We start from the raw sequence: 22,197 nt of genomic DNA, 5'->3' as shown, positions 1-22,197 counted from the left end.
TAATGTGGCTTTAAAATCATCAGTCGGCTTATGATTAATTATTATTAGATTTTGATTAAATAGTAATTTTAAAAACCATTGAGTGACACAAAAGAATCTTTTATAATTACTCGGGTCAACAGAAGGATTTTTAGTTTTGGAAAGCAAAATTACATGTCAGAGGACCAAAAGCCATGAAAGCCAAGAGGAAAATTCAGGTGCTTGGGGACTTCAAGTCTTGCTACAAGTGCATCGTCTTCTCCAACCCTCTTAGGATCCAGAACCACAAGATAGCACCTCTGTATTGAAACCGCATACTGCCAAAAAAAAGAAAAGAAAAGCAATTTATCCTTTAGATTAAGGTGGAGTCAAATATGTTATTTTAATACGCTTAAAAACTCTCTAAATATTCATCTTTTGTGTTTGACATTGCAAATTTTCAGACAAAAAGTGCGATTTTAATGTAAATCGCAGAAAATGTATCATTTGAGAGTAATTTTAAAAAAATTGTATCTAAAAACGTAGAAATCTACGTTTTCAAATCACAGGCAAAGTAGTGTGTTTCTAAAAATGAATGATTTAAAGGTAAAATTACAATTTTAAAGGTCAAATTGCAGTTTTACTAAACGTTTAACTACCTTTCTGAAAATCGTGTTTTTAGATCGCACGAACCCTAAGTATGATTAAGAGCCTGTTTGCAATTGCGTTAGAGAGCTTAAAAAGTACTTTTAGTACTAAAAAAGCCGTGCCAAACAAAAACTGGCTTGTTTGGTAAAAAATTTCAAGATCGAGTGTTTTTTTTACTTTTTTATTCTAAAAATGATAAGGACATTTGCTCACCTCAACCACAAGAAGGTATCCATCGTCTTCTCCATCCCCTTTGGAAACAAAAATCGGCTCGCCGATAAATTTCCGGCGACCGGTGGACCATGTATGGACAGAAGTGTCTAACAAATCCAGCTTCACCACACTATCAAATGGAAAATGTGGTAATGTTGGGCGAGAGCCGGAAGAAGTTGCTGCATAAATGTATGTGTTTTTGGTGCCAGAGAAGGCTGGGTTAATTACAGGAAAATCTGATGGCCTTTTCCATTCATTCAAGGGCTCCACACTACATTTTTGGCTGTTCCCATCAGCGTCTAATTGAATACACACCTGCATGCATGATGATATATTTAGTATACACAATTATAATCGTAACGATTTGAGATTTTCGGGTGGTTCGATGTTAAACACAACCAGAAAAGTAGTTTTTTGTTTTTTTTTGTTTCTTTTTTTCAATCGAATGAGGAAAATGTTACAAGTGAGAGGGTTTTTCCCATTTTTGATTCGAAAGGAAAAGAAAATGGAAGATTAGTCGAGAATGTTTTCGAACACAAAGTTGGAAGCGGCCCATCAAACCATATTAAGTGCACAATAAAATGCACTAAAAATAAGGCAATTAACAAAGGAAAACGAAAAAACAAAAGTCCAATCTTAAAATGCTAGTAGCACAGTATGGGTTGGAAGCTAAATTCACTAGGGAAGAGTAGTTGATGTAACTTTAGATCACTAAAGACTTTCATGTAATGTAGAGATTGCTGAGTATACGTGTCACATGTGTGAGTGAAAGAACAAAAAAAAAAGGTGTTAAAATCTCCTCTCAGCAAAGTATATATGTAATGTAATGTAATATATATATATATATAGAGAGAGAGAGAGAGAGAGAGAGAACCTGAGAAAGATGAGGCAGCAGCTGATCATTTTCACCTTCATTGACGTTCATAGATGAAGGGTCTAGCTTACCGCTTTGCCAATTATATCCTGTCCAAAAATTTTCAAATTATAAACTCGTTCTCGTGGTGTTCTTAAAGGATTTGGCTAAGGTGTTGGCAAAAATATTTGTAATTTGTAGATTTAATTTCAAGTTTTTCATGAGAAAAAGAGAGAGTGAAACTAAATTTGGATTGTTTATAAAACTATACGAGATCTTCTACAATATTTTTTTTATAGCACTTAAGTCAAATCAATTCGTAAATATCACTTTATTTTCCCATTTAGGAAGATTGTGATAGTAGTTGTACTTTCTCTTGACTTAAACACGAAAAAAATAAAAAAAGGGGGTAATTTTTTAAAATTCTCAAAAATCCTAAAAGATTATAACCAACCAAACGTTTTTTTTTTTTTTTTAATTGAAAAGGTAGGCAGTGGAGACCATCTATAGCTATTTAGGTGTGACCATATTAAGTAACACCTGCTTGTTGGGAGCCTCACAAGAGAAGCTTAGACGATGGGAACCACATGCATTCCCTCAAGTCCGATTGCATATAGTATAACTGATCAATCCCATTAGGGTATTAGTGGAACTCAAAGTGGCTAAGATTAGTATTGAGAATTTCTATTTCTAGAGTTGAATTATCACCCTAGTACATGTCTTACCACTTAAAAAACTTCCTTAAGACCACTAAATCACCACCATTGATGATAACCAAACAGCTTGTTAATTCTTTTGTCCAAAGACACCCCCTTCCCAAAGAAAAAAAAAAAAAAAAATCCTTTAACACCCCCAGAAAGCAAAAAAACTAAAGTTATTGAGAAAAATAAAACGTACCAAAAACTTTATGAAAGTTGAACCATTGGTAAGAGCAAGTGGCAGCATGAATTTGGATGTGTAAATTGCCATGGAGATCCTTAGACTCAAAAGCATTGCCAACATGAAGCAACCAAAACTGTGAAGGAGCTTCAACAGGAACTCTCCAATCTCGACCAAATTTGTCAGGAAATCGAGGAAGCAAATATATGGGAGATGTTGGTTTACTTGGGTTCACTGATATTGCTGATATCATTGGGGAGATCCCACCCACTGCTGCCATTGAACCTGCACTTGCATTTTATATATCATATTTTTCTTCTTCTTTTTTTTCCCCAAAATCTTCTATAATGTAAAAGTACTGATTAATTGAATTATTATCAAATTAGAAAATTTTTCTCTAGCACTTTGCGGAGTTTATTGTTCTTTTAGCCTACGGGTTTGTTTCATCTTTTGGTCAGAAGATATAAACGCTTTTGATTGTTGTTACTTAGTTTTCCACTACATTACCATAAAAATAAAAAATAAAAAAAAATAAAAAAAAAAGACCATAAATTTTTCAATAAGACAAAAAAATAGTTTTAATTTTTTTTATTAAGAGTATTTTTATTACTGGGAGATATTGTTAATTGAGTGGTAGTTTAAGAAGAAATATGTGGACATTTTCCTTTTAACTTTATGGTTGTGATGTGGCGTAAAAATAAAAGCAATTTTGAGTTTTTTATTTGTTAATGCTTTTATTTTTTTGCTTTTTTTAAAAAAATAAAAATTTAAAAAAAAAATCCTAAAAAAAAGTTGTAATCTATCATTTTCTTTTGGCTTTTGCTAACTTAATTTCAAGTCTTTTATTCCTCCCCCACTTATGAACCAATAATGATTAAAAAAAAAAAAATCCTAAAAAAAAGTTGCAATCTATCATTTTCTTTTGGCTTTTGCTAACTTAATTTCAAGTCTTTTATTCCTCCCCCACTTATGAACCAATAATGTTTTTCGACCAATTCAAATCATTTTACACTCCTATTAATTTAAATGATTAATTAATTAATTAATTAATTATTATTTTTTTATTGATTAAACTTTTAAAACAACAGATAATTTAACTATAAAATGGACGGAGAGCTAGGTTATGTTAAGAATTTAATAATAAAAGCTGATATTTTATCCCGTCCTAAGCGGAGACAAAACAATTATTAAATATTGTAATTTTTTTTTTTTTTTTAATGTTTGTATTCATAACTATTTGTGTGGATTTTATTACCTACAACATCAAGCTTAATGCGATTGGCAAATAGTATATAATGAGTGTCGGTGAAGGCCCAATCATGGATCATTATGTGATCAGGGATGTTGAACTCTTGCTTCTTCAACAGCTTGAAGTCTGAGTCAAATTCTGCACAACCCAATTATACCATAAAATTAAATTTACACTTTTTATGGAGGAAAACTTCAATTAACCCCCTTTTGAAATGACCCTCTTAAACTTTAAAAAACTCTCAATTTAATGTATTCATCTTTCATTTTTTTTTAATTTCACCCATCCATTAGGATTTTTCATTAAATCATTTCAAAATTTCTAAAATACCATTGTATTTTAAAAAAATATTTATAAAAAATTTAAAGATTTAGGCATGGGTATTTTTGTAAATTCCACATGCCTAAATCCTTGCAATTGTTTTTCTTTTTTTCTTAAAAAAAAAAAAAAAATGATGGGTATTTTAGAAATTTTAACACCGTTTCATTAATCCTAACGGATTGGTGAAATTGAAAAAAATTAAAAGATAGATACACCAAATTAAGAGCTTTTAAAGTTTAGGAGAATAATTACAAATGTGATAAAAGTTCACGGAGATTAAGGGTGCGTTTGGGATTGATTTCTCAAGAATAATTTGCGTTTTTAAGAGATATCGCAAAACATAAGGCGTTTAACATTACGATTTAAAAAATACTTAATCTAAAATAGGAAAAAAAATCTGCGATTTATATAAGTAGGCTAGGAGGTGCTTATTTAAAAAAGCGCGAATTTAAACCAAAATTATAATTTCGCAAAACAAATATTTGAGAAAATGTTTTTATTAACATGTTTACCAAACACCTTTGTGATTTTAAAAATTAGTGATTTCCAAAACGCAATTTTTAAAATCACATTTATTGAATTCGCAATCCAAACCGACCATAAATGTTTCCTATATATATGAAATAAAAAGATAGTAAAGCATGCATTATGGAGGTGTTTAATTACCATAAAATGTGAAAGAACTGCGTGGTAGTAGCATGTCCTCTGCATTGCATGAGGCTGTAAGAAGTCTATTCATGCGAGCATCGATCTTATAATGAGACAACAGTCGTTTTGGAGGCATTTTAAATACTCCTGTAAAAGTTAACCAAAAACATAAATAAATCCAATAAAATCATACATAAATTAATGCATATTCTATTGGGGGTGTTAGGGAGCCAAACAAATAAACTCAAAAAAATTTTCAAACTGACGTAGCATACTGTGAGTGGCAGATAAAAGAGAGGAAATTGCTTTTTTTTTTAAAAAAAAATTTAGAAACCTTTGCCACATTAGTTTAGAAATTTTTTTGGGTTCATTTATTTGGCTCCCTAGCACTTCTCTATTCTATTTACTTTTTTTACCCGTGCCAGTAAGTTGTAAAATAATTATAAACCTAACATTTTTTTTTTTAATAATATTCTTCACACCCATTTCAACTAACGGGACTTTATTGACATGTATTAAGTGGCTTTTTATGTCAATCACTTAAAAAATACAACAGTAAGAAAATGAAAGATATTTAAAACACGTCAAACGGTATAAAATGAGTATAATAATTATGCGTGAAAAGTAGCATTAATTAATATTTTTCTACGATATAAATGTTATTAATTCCAAATTTTATGAGTAGTAGTTGCATGTCATTTTACAAAATGAATGCAACCTGCATGTGACCTTAGCTTCACCACATGCTTAATTCAAATTTTTTTGTTTTTGTTTTTGTTGTTTTTTACAAACTGCTAATTTATTGAATTAATAACTCATATACATACCATACAAAATTGGCTTCAACAGGCCGGCAGCTACGTCCCATATATCACCACTATCCTTTCCACTGTCCGGCAACGGATCACAACCGTCGATCACATCAAACCTCCCAACCGTATCCAACGTCCCAGATTCAATCTCATATGGCTCCCCACCTTCCCACAAACACAACACCCTCCCCCCCCACCTCAACACACTGGTATTAGCCACATTTTTCATCACCTTGGTATTACCAATCTTGTGTCCCCCTTTCAACACCGAAAATGGGCCCCGGTGGGTGAACCGCCATGTGTTGGTCACAGGGTCATGCTCCTCCACCTGAGCATGGGTCTTCACGTACCTAGCCATGAACGTCACCTCCCTCGACACCTCATCAAACATAAAGGTCCGAAGGTACCCGTGGCCGTCTAGCGGGTGCACAGTCGAGCCATGGTCATCAGCAAAAAGCCCCGGTCCAACCAAATAATACGTGCCGGCGGGAAAGTCGTGAGGTATTGCACCGTCGACAACAGAAAGAGTAACGGGTTTCGCCGTCTCCGAGCGTTGCGACACAAACAAGAATTGGTAGTCCCAAAATGCAGCCACGGAATCATCGAGTACAAGATTATTTGACGCGGTGACAGGTATAGCATGCGGCGGTGACAGTTTTACTGATGACGGCCATAACCGGTGCACTGCGGCCGGAGTTAGCTTCGCCGGGGAAGGGAAACTTGTTAGAATGATGTGGTGGGTTTTGGCTAGCATCTTTGGACAATAATTTTTGTACGAAGGTGGCATGGTTACTTGGTTTAAATAGTTAAAGATTTGTCATCTTTGTTGTAGGTCCACCCCTACTTGTGGCATATGATTTTTTTTCTGTGCATGGTGGGGTATATATATGTGGCATATACACATCGTGGAAGACAATCAGACATGAAGAAATATGGAGAAGAATGTGGCAGACATATATATATAATGCTTGAGTTTTTTTTGTGCTTTTTTATTTCTTTTTGTTGTTTAATCTTATGGCGAAGAGTCTGAAGCCATATGCACCAATAAAAAAAGGTACGAAAACCATTAAAAAAAAAAAAAACATTTGGGCAAGATATTTACCGCATTATATGTTATTTTATTTTTAAGTTTCTTGTCCTTTTTTTTGTTTGAGAGGACTTGCTTTGTCTTTGTGCTTCAGATATTTTCCATGTTGCGTTTGTCTCAAGCAAAATAATAATTTTTTTAAAAATAAAAATAAAAACCAAGGTGTGGAAATTTACAAATTTTTCATTTTTTTTTCTTCTTAATTTATTGGAAATTTATAAATTTATTGGAGTATTTTTGTATTATTGAAAAAAAAAATCAGGATTATTATTGTCTTTTTGCTGGTATTGGGGAGCATTATCAATTTTTGGGTAGTTTTTCCAATTGAAATTTTGGAGGACATTGTTAATTAGGTCGTAATAAAAAGGAAGAACGTAGACTTTCCCCAAAAAAAAAAAAAATTGCAAAGTCACCTAAGGCAAGCAAAAAGACAAAAATGACCCTAATTTTTTTTTAATAAGACAAAAATACTCTCTAATAAATTCAAAAAAAAAAATTAAAACTTTTACACCCTTGTTTTTTTTTTATAAAAAAAAAATAATTTTATTCCTTTTATTTTATTTTATTTTATTTTATTAAGGATAGTGACATTGATAACTTTAAGATAATTTGGAGTTTATGATGATAACTTGGAAGGTACTATAAACTTAAATAAATATATATTAAAAATAAAAAAGGACACAATTAGATTGGGGGATGACAATAGACGGGTAGCCATTGGCGTCGGTGCTTCACTTAGGTTCTCAGCCATTGGATCCTTTGATGATCTGATCAGTTCGTCAGAATCCACGTGATAGCCTTAGGATCGCTGGTGGTCGACAGATCGCTGACAATGAGACTCACTTTCACCGATCCGGATCCCAGCTAGGGAATTGCTATCAGTTTTTTTTTGAAATTTTGGATATTGAATCTCATTTAATGGTATACAACTACCACTTGTCCCACTAATTAAAAAATATTATTTTATTATTTAAATTTTAAAAAAATATATATAAAATCAAATTTTTTTTTAAAAAAAAAATATGGGGTGACTGACACTCCTTAAGGCAAAAATGAGGTGGCTGGCCACCCAATATATTTTTTATTATTTTGTTTTATATTTTCTTTTTAAAAGTTAAATAATAAAATATTATTTTTTAATTAATAGGACACGTGACAGTTTGTAGACCTTTGGATAAGATTTAACAGCCAAAATTTTTTAAAAAATTGATAAGCAATTTCCGAGCTATTGCTGGGAATTCCAATCCCACTTTCACTAGCTCGCTTTGTAGTGCAATTTCAAGGGGGAAGATTTGACTTTATCCAAATGCCAATAATAATTTTCAGGTGGGAATTTTAGAGGCAAATTGAAGCCAATGTTCACTTCTCATAGACACGGGAGAGTCGCAAGGAGGGGAGGAGCGAAACTAGAATTTGAAGTTTTGGGAGTAAAATTAAAAAAATTTAGGAATAAATGGAGTTTGAGGTGTAAAATAAAAAAATAAAAAATAAAATTAGGGGTAAAATTTGAAGGACTTTTATATATATATAATTTTTGGGTACTACATGGTCCCAAGGGGCCATGTAGTTTCACTCTTGCCGGAGGGTGTTTCTTTTCTTCCCCCGTAAAACGCCGTCAAGCAACTCAAATTCTTTGTTTTCTCAATCCTATACGATGTCGTTTAGCTTAAAAATAATAACGGAGTCAGAGTTGAATATAGACTGGCCATTTGTTATTTTACATAATTTTTTTTTTTTTTTTTAGGGATAAATGCATTTTTTGTTCTTATGATTTGGTTTAAAAAAAGTAATGAATCACTTTATAGGGTAACCGTAGAAAACAAATTGGTCCCTGCCGTTAGAAAATTGACGAAATTCGTTAATATGTCATATTAGCACTAATTATAATGTACTAGGTGCCACTTGTAACAACAGGAAAAAGGAGGTGATGGCGTGTGTAATGTAAAGGCGTCGAAAATGAGTAATGTTAAATATCTTTTTCGTATCCCTCTTGTGTCTTACTTGTCCAAAAGCATATATTTTCATCAAGATCTATGCAACACCGAGGACAAGGTGCACCGAATGCTCCTCCGCCTCAAGCAAACGCATTGGATTATTAAATCTCTAGGAGTTGGAGTTGTTCTTCACTTCTTTGGAGTTTGAAGTTGACTCTTAATAAACCTATTGGAGCACGACCATATTAAAATTGTGGTAATTAACTTTATGAGATGGTGGCTGACAAGTTAATTTTCAAATTCACTAAGACGAGAAGAAAAAAAAAAGTAATAAGAAGATCAAATTTGTAGATTATGCCTCTTATTATGCTCAAATTTGAATAAAAATCCAAATTTCTTTCTCCATTTCTTGAATGGGCAGATCATATTGATGATTTCAGAGACTTTTTTTTTTTTTCTCAAAATTAATTTGATTGAGACAAACTTCACCCAATTTTGTCTAAGGAATGTGCAGGCCAAAATCATAGAAGAAAGAGAGTAAAACAAAAAAGAGCAAATAAAGTAATGATTAGGAGTTTGATACTAAGTAGTGTTGTTGGTGTGATTCTGCCGTAGTAGGACAAGAGGGATGGGACACATTTCACCTTCAGCCGTCTATAGAGGAATCTTGTTAGCTCATCTTCAACTAGCCCCCTTTGGGTAGTAATTGCCAAATTTATACTCCACTAAGAAAATGTTTTGTCATCGGTTCAGTAAGACTGTTATATCACTGTTATATAATTACGATGTTTTATAGCAAAAATTAGTCATTAATTCTTTCTTTTGAGACCATATTTTTTTAACTCATCCTCAACCAACCCTATTGGGTAGTAATTTTCAAATTTAAATTTCACTAATTACATATTTTGTCTAATGTTTAATAGACTGTTATACTGTTGTCATATAATTAAAATGGTGTGATAGACTAACAGTGAAAATTAACTATTAATTTTTTTTATAAATATTGATTCAAAAATTGATTTTTATTGCGACATTATTTGATCAGATGGCGGTGGTGGGTTGGACTGTGGCACTCCAACTAACATATAAATTTATGGTTGAATCGAATGAGTGTGACAACCATTTTTTAATCTCACCAATGCATGCTTTTGTCTGGCAATACAACTCTATGCTGACCCATATTGACCAAATTATAGTTGGTAAAATGGTGGTGGGTTCATTTGTGGGATTAGAACAATTAATATTTGGTTGAATCGATTGAGAATGTGACAACCATTTCATTTTGAAAAAACAAATGAAGACAAAAGAATCATGTAATACATGAACTTTGTTTTTTCTTCAAAATTTCTCTTTTGAATTTTGCTAAACGCCATAAGAATACCAACAAAAAAAATAAAAAACAATAGAAGTCTTTGGGTCCATTTGGCAAATCATTTATTTTATTTTATTTTATTTCACTTTTTATATCACATAATTCACTTTTTATTACTATTAAAATAAAATAAAAATTACTACAAAACAAAATTTTTTTTTCACTTTTCAACACAAAAAATTCAAAACTTTATACCACGTCAATCCATGTCAACTACAATATCTAAGGCAAAATGGTTTGCTAAACGAACCCTTTATGATATGGGTGAAAATGCGGTTAATAAAATTCACTAACCGCCTAGACAGCTAACTGGTAGTTAGCGGTTAATTACCCTAATAACCATTAACCTTTTTTTTTTTTTCCTTAAAAAAAAAAAAAAAAAAAAAAAACTCTGTTTTCTATGGTAATACAGTAATACCCTACTACATACGACTTCGCTTCTATATATATAGCGGTTAGCGATTTTTTCAAAACCTAAAACCGCTAACCGTAACCGCCTAAGCCGTTAGCGGTTAGCGAGCGGTTATTAACCGCCCGCCTTTTCACCCATACCTTATAATTTTGACATTTTTGGACCACTTATCTGTACTAGCTCTCTTCTATTTCCTTTTCTTTAGACTTATTTACCCAAATCATCTCTCTTTCTCTCCTTTTTTTTTTTTTTTTTTTTTCAGTTGTTAGAATATAAGATATTTTCTATATATGTGTTGATGTTATTTTTCCCTATTTAAGCATTTACCATAAATGAGACTTGATTACCTTCCTTAGCTCAAACCACCTAACATTATAACTAGAGTCATCTATAACACAAATAGATCAGGTCAATAAGATCAAGACATAGTCCTATAGAATACTGCTTAAGGGTGGACGACTGGACGTAGACCTTTAAGGCCGAACTACTCCAAAAATTATGTATATCTTTTTTTTATTCATTTATTTTTATCTTTGCTTCCACTATTACATTTTACAGTTTTTAATTTCTACATCAGTGTTTTATTTGTAGCTTTTCTTGATATATATTATCTCCATGAGAAATGGGGATGTTCCACTCTCAATTAAATTTGGTTATATAAAAGAAAAATAATTGCATTTCTTTTGATTTAATGTGTTCAAGGCTGATTTATTATTATTATTATTGTTATTATTAGTACTATGATAGTTTAGCATGTGTTCAAGGGTGATTTTTTTTACAATTGGCTCAATTCGAATGATGCAACAGTCTCAGCTCAAAGTATCAACAAAAAGGTCTGTGAAGAGCCAACATGTAGCACCCTAGATTTTAAATCCCCATTTAAAGATATTAATTTGAAAATAGTATTATTTTAATATTTATATTAAGTAATGAGATTTGTTCTTGAAGAATTTATGGATTATATGAGTATTATAAGAATGAATTTTTATTTGAGATCATTACATCTTAAGGTTTATGATAGATTATAGCTTAATAATTTAATTGGTGACTTTAAGAGATATGATAGTGAGTAAGTGCGAGTCATATGATTTCCAGCTTTCTATGAGTATTGCAAGGAAAATTTGGTTAAGGCGAAATGATTTTATTGATCATGAGGGTGTGTTCTTACATCCAAATGAAGTAGTCATAAGTCATAAAAGCTTCCAATTCCTTGAGGGATTTTCATCAAGCTCAAAGTGGGGTTTCACGTGATTGCATCCCAGGTGGGGCTGAATGCATGGCTAAATGGAGGTCACCCCCAGGGCTGGTACAAGGTGAACTGGGATGCGGCCGTGGATAAAACCAATGGACGAATGGGGTTGGGAGTGGTTACTCGGGACCATACGGGGCAGTTGAGTGCCTTGAAGAGCCTTACCAGGCGTGGCTTCGTTGAACCCGTAGTTGCTGAAGCTTTGGCTGCTTTGTTGGCTGCTCAGATGTGCTACGAGATGGGGCTCCAACAGGTTTTACTGGAGGGCGATGCAAAGGTTGTAGTTGAAGCTGTGAATGCCAGGGAACCAGTCTGGAATCGATGGGGACATCTGGTCGATGATATTTTCCTGGCGTTGCAGAGTGTTCCATGTTGGAAAATGGGGTTTGTTCGAAGAGCAGCTAACCAAGCTGCCCATAGCCCATGAGATGGCACGTTTAGCAATAAAACAGGAAATGGATAGAGTGTGGTTTAATGACCCACCAGAATGTATTCAATCGATTATTGTATCTGAGCTTTCTGCTCTTGATACTTGATGTTTTTTGATTAATGAAAATGAAAGATATTTGTCTAAAAAAAAATAAAAAAATAAAAAGAAAAGAAAAAAAGAAGAGAAATATGATAGTATAATGATACATATTATAAATTTGAACGAAAGTTAGTTTTGAGGGATAACTGATTTGGTGTTAGTAAACGAAGAAGGGTGTAAAAATTTTTAGATAAGATTAAATATGATTTTAATAAGGATTGGGCCAAAAGTATTGTTAATAATGCTCATCTCTTATTATATAGAACCGGACCCTTTTATCCATAATGCATACCATTTTCTTTCTTTTCTTTTATTTATTCCTCTATTTCCACACTCCCCTCTCTTTTTCCATGAAGCCCCCACCCACTGTCTTTTCTTCCTTTCTTATTTTTCTACCAACACACCAACCCCTCTCACTACAAAAAATTAAATTTTTTCTGACGGACGTTTTCTGACGTGTCAGGTAGTCTGACACGTCAAAAAACGTCCCTGACGGGGCCTTTCTGACGTGTTTCACGCGTGAGCATTATAGGTGTCAGAAATGGAAAATTTCTGACGTGTCAAGTTTTAACCCGTCATAAATTTCTAACGTGTTATAATTAACACGTCATAAATTATTTTCTGACATTTTAAATTTGACACGTCAAAAATTTCTGACGGGTCAAATTTGACACGTCAGAATAATTTCTGACATGTCAATTTGTGACCCGTCAGGAAATTTAAAAAATTAATTAATTTTTTTTTCTGAATTTTTTTTTTCAATTAAAAAATTTATTATTTTATTTGAAATTTCTACACGGCTCCCTCATGTGCAGAGATTTCAAATTGGCGCAGCTCCCTCACCAATTTCTCTTTTCTTTTCTCTGCAGATCTGCAGAGAAAAGAAAAGATCATTTTCTCCTTTTTTTTCTCTTCAATTTGTTTCTACAGATCTGCTTAGATCATGTCTCCATGCTCTCCATTTTCTCAGTACTGTCTCTCTCTTCTTTTCTCTATTTACAAAAACCCAAACCGAAAAAGTCTTTAAAAAATCAAAAATCCAAATCATAAACTCAAACCTCAAAACCCAACAAATTTTCAAAAACCCAAAAAATCTTCTTATCTTCTCTTCTCCTTTTATTTTTTTTTCTCCTGCTTCTGTTCTTCTTTCCTTTTTCTTCTTCTTCTTTTGCTTTTCTTCAATCTGCTGCTTCTCTTCTTTTTATCTTCACCTTTTCTTTTTCTTCTTCCTCTAGAGAGGAGCTTCGTACCAGATCAGGGAGATTGAGAGAGGAGAGAGAGAGAGTGTGGAGAATTTCAAAATAAGAAGAGGGAAGAATAAAAAGAGGAAAAAAGTTGGGGAAAAATTTTCAAAATCCCGCCCATGGTGAGTCTGGCCCGCATAAAATTTCCTGACGTGCCATGTTTGGCACGTCAGAAAAGTCTCCTAAATTAAAAAAAAAAATCTACATAATTATATATTTATATATAATTATCTGTTTATATATATATATATATATATATATATATATATATATATACAAAAAACATTGTCAGATAATGTTTCTCATTCAGCTAATCTTGCAGGAAGTGTCAATGTAAAACTGTCAACTGTGTAAAAAAAGATGAAACCTGGATGCATGATTTTCTTCCGTTGTGAAAGTTAGAAAATGGAATTCTTCTTGGTAGGCTAGGCTCCCAATCTTCATTAATGAATAAATAAATAAATATATCAGAAAATTAGATTATGTATATTTCATTTTTTTCTTTTCTTTTTTTAATGCATGATTCCTGACATGCTAAAAATAGCACGTCAGGAATCATGCAAATATATTAAAAAAAAAATGATGAAATATATTGACGTGTCAAAGAGACACGTCAATAATTTTCTGACGTGTCAAAGTAAATTATAAAATTTAAAGTTATTTAAATAAATTGTTTAAAAATTAAATTGAATTAAAATTTATTGACGTGTCAAAAATTGACACGTCAGAAAATTCTGACGTGTCATATTTAACACGTCAGTAAATCCTGATGTGTTACTTTTGACATGTCAGTAAAAAATTTGTTGACGTGCCAATTTTAGCATGTCAGCATTTACTGACGTGGCAAAAAATAGACAATATTTGCCATGTCAGAAAATGACCGGTTTTTTGTAGTGTCTCTTCCCCCACTTTCCCAACGTCACTTACTACTACTCATTACTCCTTTCATTTTTCTTCATTCCTTCTTTTACCGCGCGGCTTGGACTTTTTTTTTTTTTCTTGACTTCACCTACTTTCATTGCTTTATTATCTAATAGAGAGCAAGAAATGGGAAGATAGAGAAGATAGAGAGAGGGAGCCTTACGGATGTAAGAAAGAGAAGACAGGGGGAGAGAGATGTTGCAATAGAGTGAGAGATGGACACAGAAGCATGGAAAAGAGAAAGAGGGTGAGATGCTGAGGGGGAGAAACAGAGATTGAGAAGATGGCCAAGAGAGAGATTTGCATAATAATAAAAATGGGTTCTTCAAAGGTAAAATTCTTCTTCCTTTAGCTATGGGTATTTAATTTTAAGTTGAGTAATGAGTCTTAGATGAGAACCTTTTGATTTAATTAAGATGATATTGGGAGGTTTCACTCTTGAGAATTTTGAATTAGTTTTGGGAGTTGATTCTCTATTTTTGGGCTGAGTTATAAGATGTATTGGGTTGAATTTTAATGAGTTAACTTCCTTAAAGGAGTAGACTAGAGTTTTTTGATTTTAGTAATTCCTGGTTAGATTTCTTGAGGCTTAGCTGAATGGGTTATTCTCGATTGCTGGGTGTCAATTTCTGGAAGAACCCGTGAGTGGTATTTTGGGGGTTTGATGTTTAAAGTCTTGCTCTTAGTTGACTGTTGGGCAATGAGGAGTTAATTGATTTTCATGAATTGTTATTAATTTAGTTGTGAATAAACAGAATGGAACAACAAGATTTTTTTTTCAAGATGATTAATTAGCAATTTAAAGACTACTCATAGCTTCAGTGAGGTAAGTAAATTCTTCTAAAATTACTTCATGTCATGCTATTTATATATTTTTGTATTAAACTGTAAATAATTATTTTATTTACCATCATGAAGATATGTTGCATGCATGAAAATTTTCTAAATGAATTATTTAGAAAGCTTCTATTTCTTTTAAATACTTTCTAAATACAGTAAGTTTATATTTGGAAAAGTTTCCATTTTAAGAAAAGAAATTTGAGAAATGATGATGATTATAATTTTTTTTTTTAAAAAAAAAATTAAAAAATAAGAATGATGGTAAACCCTCCTACATGTTGCCCTAAGATGCATCAAGAGAACACTACAAAAAAAGGATTTTTTATTGACATAGGTTTACTGACGTGTCAGGCTGTCTGACACGTCAGTAAACCCTCCTGACGGGGCAATCCTGACGTGTTTCAGTCGTGAAGAATGTGGGTGTCAGGAATTGGCAATTTCTGACGTGCCAAATTTGACACGTCAGAAATTCCTGACGTGCCAAATATAGCACGTCAGAAATTCCTGACGTGCTAAATCCAACACGTCAGGAAAATTTTCTGACGTGTCAAATTCTGACACGTCAAAAAAATTTCTGACGTGTCAAATTTGACACGTCAGTAAATTTTTTTAATTAAAAAAAAAATCCAGAAAAAAATTAAAAAAAGAAAAATTAATTTTTTTAATAATTTAAATTTCCTGACGTGCCAAAATTGACACGTCAGGAAATTAAAAAATTAAATATAAAATTAATTTTTTTTTTCTGGATTCTTTTTTTTTTTCAATTAAAAATTTTATTAATTTAAATTATTTTGTATTTTGTAATTTATCATAGAAACGGTGCAGAGAAAATTTCTCTGCACCACTTGGTACCACTCAAGTGGTGCAGATCTGCACCACTTGAGAAATTAATTTCTCTGCACTTTCTTTTCTCAATTTTTTCTTTCTCTCTCTTCTTTTCTCCGGCCAGGTCTGACTTTTCTCCATCTTCTCTTCTCTTCTCTTCTCTTTTTTTTTTTTTTTCTTCTGCTTCTCTCCTCGATCCCTTTCTTTCTCTGCTTCGTTGAACTCTAGATCTTCTCCTTTTTCTTTTTTTCTTCTGCTTGGATCTCTTCTTCTTCTTCTGTGTTTTTTCCATCTGCCGTGGAGAGAGGAGATAGAGAGAGTGTAGGGAAAATGAATGAGGAGGGAAGAATAAAAAGAGGAAAAAAGTTGGAGGGAAAATAAGAAGAGAGAAAAATTTCAAAAAAAATGGCGGCTTTTTTTATTTTTTATTTTTTCCTGACGCGTCAAAGTGGCGAGTCAGAAAATGGAGACCATTTCCTGACGTGCCTATGTGGCACGTCAGGAATATATTAATATATATATTTATATATATGTTTATATAGTATTAATTATATATATTAATACTAATATAATTAATATTTTTCTGTTTTGTATGTATATATATACATGTTTATATGTTTATAATTAATATAGCATTAATTATATTAATACTAATATAATTTATGTTTTCCTCTTTTGTATTTCATTTGAGTTCTCATGTATTTGGTTTTATTTTATGTACGTGAATAGTGCAGTTAATCTTACAAACAACAATTTCATTTTAACGTGCATGGCTCAAACCTAAATGATATATAGCGTGCATGATTTATATATATATATATATATGTGTGTGTGTGTGTGTGTGTGTTTGTCAAAACTTTAATTAATATCATCTATCACCAATTAATATTGTTACTTTAATTATTTTAATTAATGAAATACCAAATTTGGTATCTCATAATTAAATGAACGAGATCGAGAAAAATGCATGTTATATATATCCTTTAGTCTAATTTGAACCATGCATGCACGTTAAATAGCCATGTTATATATATATCCTTTTGCATGGTTTTGCTATATATATATATACGGTATCTCGAGTAAAACATGGCTAACAGTTGGGATTTTTTTTTTTTTTTTTAGTTTTGAATGTTCAAATGGCATGGGTTACGGTATGTGTTATAAAAGAAAAGTATATATTAAAGTACTGGCCGGTGTTTGTTTTCTAAAAGAGGAATGATAGGGACCCAACTTTTTTGCCCAACAAAAGTCCAACTTTTGCCTTATTTATTTTTTAAAAATAAAATAAAATAAAAAATGGAAAAAATGTTTGAAGCAACCCTATCTATTTTTTGTCTTTCTTATATTTGGTATTTTTTTAAAAATGAAAAATGGTATTTTTTTCATAATAATGTCATTTTTTTCAAGAAAATGTCATTATTATGAAGAAAAATACTATTTTTCATTTTTTAAAAAATACTAAATAAAAGAAAGGCCAAAAATAGATATGGTTGCTTCAGACATTTTTTCCATTTTTCATTTTGTTTTTTTTAGAAAAAAAATAAAGGGTAAAAGTTGGACTTTTGTTGGGCAAAAAAGTTGGGCCTTTAGCATTTCTCTTTCTAAAAATTAATTTTATTGAATGTTAATTGGAATTCCTATTATCTATATATATATATATATATATATATATATATATTATATTTACTGACGTGTCAAATAGACACGTCAAGAAATATTGACGTGTCAAAGTAACACGTCAAGAAATTTCTTGACGTGTCAAATAGACACGTCAAGAAATATTGACGTGTCAATTTGACACGTCAATATTTTTTGACGTGTCACTTTGACACGTCAAGAAATGTTGACGTGTTACTTTGACACGTCAATATTTCTTGACGTGTCAAACTGACACGTCAAGAATTGCTGACGTGTCAAAGTGACACGTCAATATTTCTTGACGTGTCATATACTGACACGTCAGTAAATAATCAACCAATTATTTATTAATTTTAAAATGATGTTAGATTAAATTTGGTTCCAATTTACTGACGTGCCAAAGTGACACGTCAGGAAATACTGACGTGTTGTTTTCAACACGTCAGTAAATGTTGACGTGTAACTTTTAACACGTCAGTAAATTATTTGTTGACGTGCTACTTTTAACACGTCAGCATTTACTGACGTGCCAAAAAATATTACTGTTTGACACGTGAAGAAATGGCCTTTTTTTTGTAGTGGAAGTACAAGATATAAGATAAATGTTTATAAAATGAGGGCACATGTATGGAGGGGAGTATTTTTGGCCCCAAGATAAGTCAGAATGAGAGGAGTTCCATACCGATACTCAGATGGGGGCGAAACCACTGAAGGAGGCTATGGAAGAAGGTGGTATTTCATCAACATGACCGTTGAGTGCACCAATAAGAGTTAATTGACGGTCAGGCATGACTGAGGTCACAGTTCATTGCCATGATCACAAGGACCCGCAACCCTCATACACAGGGGTAACAGTATATATGAGCCCTATTATGAGATAATGACTAAAGATAAATGAATTAATGATTTATAATGATGAATTATGATGATTTTTTATAATGATGAATTACGACGATGATCTATTGCTAGTTGTAATAGTATGTATATACTACGGGAGATGCAATCGTACGTATATATATTGTTATGGCTGATTGTATATTTATTTATAAAAACATTTTTCAAAACTGGAGACAAGGAGTAAAACTATTTACGGCTGTGAATTTTGCTTACTGGGCCCCCTTTGGGCTCATTCAGTTTTATTTCTTGTTCTTAGGTAAGGAGCAGGCTGGAATATAAGGCCGGAATGGGGGCGGAAATATATTATCCAATAATTTGTCATAAGCACTTTGATTAACCTTATAGATCTTTGCAAAAAAATTTATTGTAAAAGAAGAAAAGTGGCAAACTTAACCTTAACGGGCTGAGGATGTTACACAACATTTGAGGTGCTATTGTTGGAGACTTACAACAAAGATGATATGCTACTACTGAAAGCCTATAACCCGGCTCACAAGGCGCCAATGTTTGTTGTAACACCTTGCATAATTACGTGAAAATTAATTTTAAAATAATTGTTGATTTATAAATCATGAAAACTTTCAAACATTTTAAAAGGGGTGGCTTGCGGGCCACCCCTAGAGGGTTCGGGGTGGCTTGTATTCCACCACAACGAGCTCGTCAAATTTATTGGATGTATATTTTTTTGTCATAAAATGGTAGTTTGATGTATCCCGGTGTCATACCTGTTAGTTTATAAGGCTTTTTTTTAAAAAAAACTAATTTCGACCAAGACAAATACATTTTCTTGACTTTGAATATAATTTCGACTGTTCTCCACTTTGCACATGAACATATATCGAACAACCAAATATTCTCAACATAGAATAATCAACCGGTTTACCTGACCATACTTTCTAATGCAGAACACACGACCCAATATGGAATGTAACAAGGAAAAACACAACAATACTAATGTCACTCCAAGGATTGAGTTTGGGTTATAAATGGGTCGACCCGTTTATTTTGCTTTTAACGGGTGACCTGTTTATTTTTTTTATTTTTTGGTTTACCCTTAACCCATTTATGACCTGACTTATCACTTACGTTCTTAAAAAAAAAAAAAAAAAAAAAAAATTCACTTTCTAAGCTAAACGGGTTAAACAGATTGTGTTTGGGTTTACCCTAAACGGGTCGCGTGTTATTACAGGTTGTAAACGGGTCAATCTACCGACCCGTTTTGCCACCTCTACCTAGAGGGTTGGGGTGGCTTACGAATCACCCTCACGGGCTCGTCAAATTTTGGTTTTTCATCAATTCTAACAGTCCACGTTAATTTATTTGCATTTTTTGTCATAAAAATGGTAGCTTGATATATTCAAGTGTCATACCTATTAGTTTATGAGACATTTTTTAAAAAGAGAAATGCTATAGTGCAATAAAAGATCATTTTTTGCCCATAAAAATCTTAAGTGGCAAGAGGCTATAAGTCTCATCCATAGTCGTTGTGGCCCTATCCACTAATGGGGCTTATAGCCTCTTACCATCTAGGACTTTTATAAACAAAAAATAGTATTTTTATTGTACTATAGCATTTCTCTTTTGGCCAGTAGTTCAAGGGCTATTTTGTTTTTTTTTTTTTTTTTTTTGAACTAAAGGGCTATTTTGTTTTGAGAAATGCTATAGCACATTCTCCCCATCATCTTGCCTACATGGCATATGCCACGTCTCTAATTTTTTTTTTTTTTTTTTTTTTTAAAAAAAAAAATCGAGATGCTCTACTTCATCCAACGGGGGGAAAATTTGTCTCAAAATTTGACCCAAATTCGAACCCCTCTCTCTCTACTACATTTTTGGCTCAAAATCCTCTCTCTCTCTCTCTCTCTCTACTACATCCAGCGGGGGAGAAATTTATCATGATTTTCCTTTTAGTTGTTTTATATTACGGATTCCGCGAAGAATTATGTATGTGGCTGTGATGGTTTTAAATATACTACAAGAGACTAGTCTCTGTGAAATTGTTTTAATCTGAGGCTTAGGTTAATTGTTGATCCGCACAAATCTAATTGTTGATCTATTAAATTTATAGGAGAATATAAAAATTTATAGATGAATATGATAAATATGAACAAAATATTGACACCAATCATTTCTCTTTTTTTATGTAACTTTCTTCAAATTTCAACAAATATTTTCAAATCAAATAGCTTGCCATATCAACATTTATCACCTCTATAAACTCAACATTTATCATTTGTGTTTATTATATATATATTTTTTAAATACCAATATGATAAAAACTCAAGGATTATGTAGGTAAATGACATCATTGGGGCTCGCGACATGCTTATAAAAACATTCCAACAAACAACGCGCACGATGGGCTGCTCTAAGAAAAATGTCCTTAATTGTCAGTAACGGCTGGCAATTGGTTTCGACGCAATTTCTAATGACAGGATACATATTTGGGTCTTCGTAACTCTCAATATATGTAAAGCAACGTTCAAAAGTAGCAGCAATACAAGAATCATATATAAAGTCATGGAGCGGCCATGTGCTTTGAAAATGTGAACAATGAGAAATTCCAAGTGTAAGGCAAAGGTGCAAGTCTCCATGATCATCAAGTTCAGAGGAATAAGGAGCCGGTGCGGGAGATGAAGATGGAGATGATGAAATATGGGCAAGGTCATTGACTTGCACGCGAGAATAAGAATAAGCAATTCCATCACCACTAATATAACTTTTCTAACACATTTAGTAACCATTGATTTTTCTTAGGCTTTAGAAACTTCCTTATTTTATGTTAAATTCAAAATGATAATTTAGGCTTAAGCAATTACATTTATATGCAATTAAAGTGACTTTTGGTTTGAGCAAAAGTTTTAATTGTAATGAATTAACTTGTTAATTGTAAAGTAATTTTATTCACACAAAAAAGGTGTTGTTTAGTTGTTCTTATCTTTAATAGTATGACTTGTCTACATCAAAGTGACTATTAGTTATTGCAAAAGGTTCAAGGCAATATTTAATACTTGTATGACTTCAATTACTTTCAATATAAAAGTGAAGAGAAATAATTTTGACAACAAAAAACCCTAGCTAGTGCCGCACAGCAAGGGACGATTGTTCTGACGATATATATGATAGCAGTAAAAACTAAGAATTGAAGATGGAAAATGAAATTCAGAAGGAGATAAAATAACAAATAGGAAAGAGAAAGACCCTAATTGCCCAAATAAGCAAATAGAGAAATAACGTTGAAAGACTTAAATTTAATTCATACTTCAAATTGAATTGAAAAATTATAAAGACTATATCCTTTATATAGGCTAGACACCTCCTAATTTAACAAGGAAAATGAAAACAAATCCTAATTGAAAAAGGAATACCTAATTCTAATAGAAAAGGAAAAAACATAATCATAATGGAAATGGGAAAAGTCAATCCTTATTAAAAAGAAAAATTAAAGCATACATGCATAATTAAAATAACAGTTCTGTCGATTTTCTCCTGCATCACCCTCCTCCCCCTAAAGTTTCAGCACTTTGCAACAATTCTTTTAAACTTTAAAAACTCTCAATTTAATGAATCCAACAACTTTAAAAAGTTTGTAATGTTACTCCTACTGTTAAGGTTTGAGGTTAAATTAGACACACTATAAGTGAAATGCGCGCACACACAAAATGCAA

General features: G+C 32.2%; 2 protein-coding genes and 1 non-coding gene across 3 annotated transcripts; 2 read left to right on the top strand and 1 right to left on the bottom strand.

Annotated features, from left to right (window-relative positions):
* Positions 1 to 149: 149 nt before the first annotated feature.
* Positions 150 to 6,335, bottom strand: CCD7 (carotenoid cleavage dioxygenase 7). The gene is made up of 7 exons (XM_059590435.2): positions 5,597 to 6,335; positions 4,788 to 4,916; positions 3,807 to 3,938; positions 2,570 to 2,836; positions 1,694 to 1,782; positions 820 to 1,134; positions 150 to 296 (listed from the first exon to the last, which is right to left on the bottom strand). Exons 1-7 carry the CDS (start codon positions 6,333 to 6,335, stop codon positions 150 to 152), a joined length of 1,818 nt encoding a protein of 605 aa, XP_059446418.2.
* A 5,403-nt stretch (positions 6,336 to 11,738) lies between these two features.
* On the top strand, positions 11,739 to 12,062 carry LOC148587298 (uncharacterized). Its single transcript, XM_088512539.1, has one exon. It carries the CDS (start codon positions 11,739 to 11,741, stop codon positions 12,060 to 12,062), a length of 324 nt encoding a protein of 107 aa, XP_088368665.1.
* An 8,412-nt stretch (positions 12,063 to 20,474) lies between these two features.
* Positions 20,475 to 20,548, top strand: LOC148587297 (small nucleolar RNA Z267). The gene has a single exon (XR_015911616.1). It is a non-coding gene; the product is annotated as a small nucleolar RNA Z267 (small nucleolar RNA).
* Positions 20,549 to 22,197: the final 1,649 nt, after the last annotated feature.

The sequence above is a fragment of the Corylus avellana genome, chromosome 2 (genome assembly GCF_965113065.1).
Source record: "Corylus avellana chromosome 2, dhCorAvel1.hap1.2, whole genome shotgun sequence".
Classification (NCBI taxonomy): Eukaryota; Viridiplantae; Streptophyta; class Magnoliopsida; order Fagales; family Betulaceae; genus Corylus; species Corylus avellana.
This window is presented reverse-complemented; position numbering and strand designations above follow the sequence as displayed.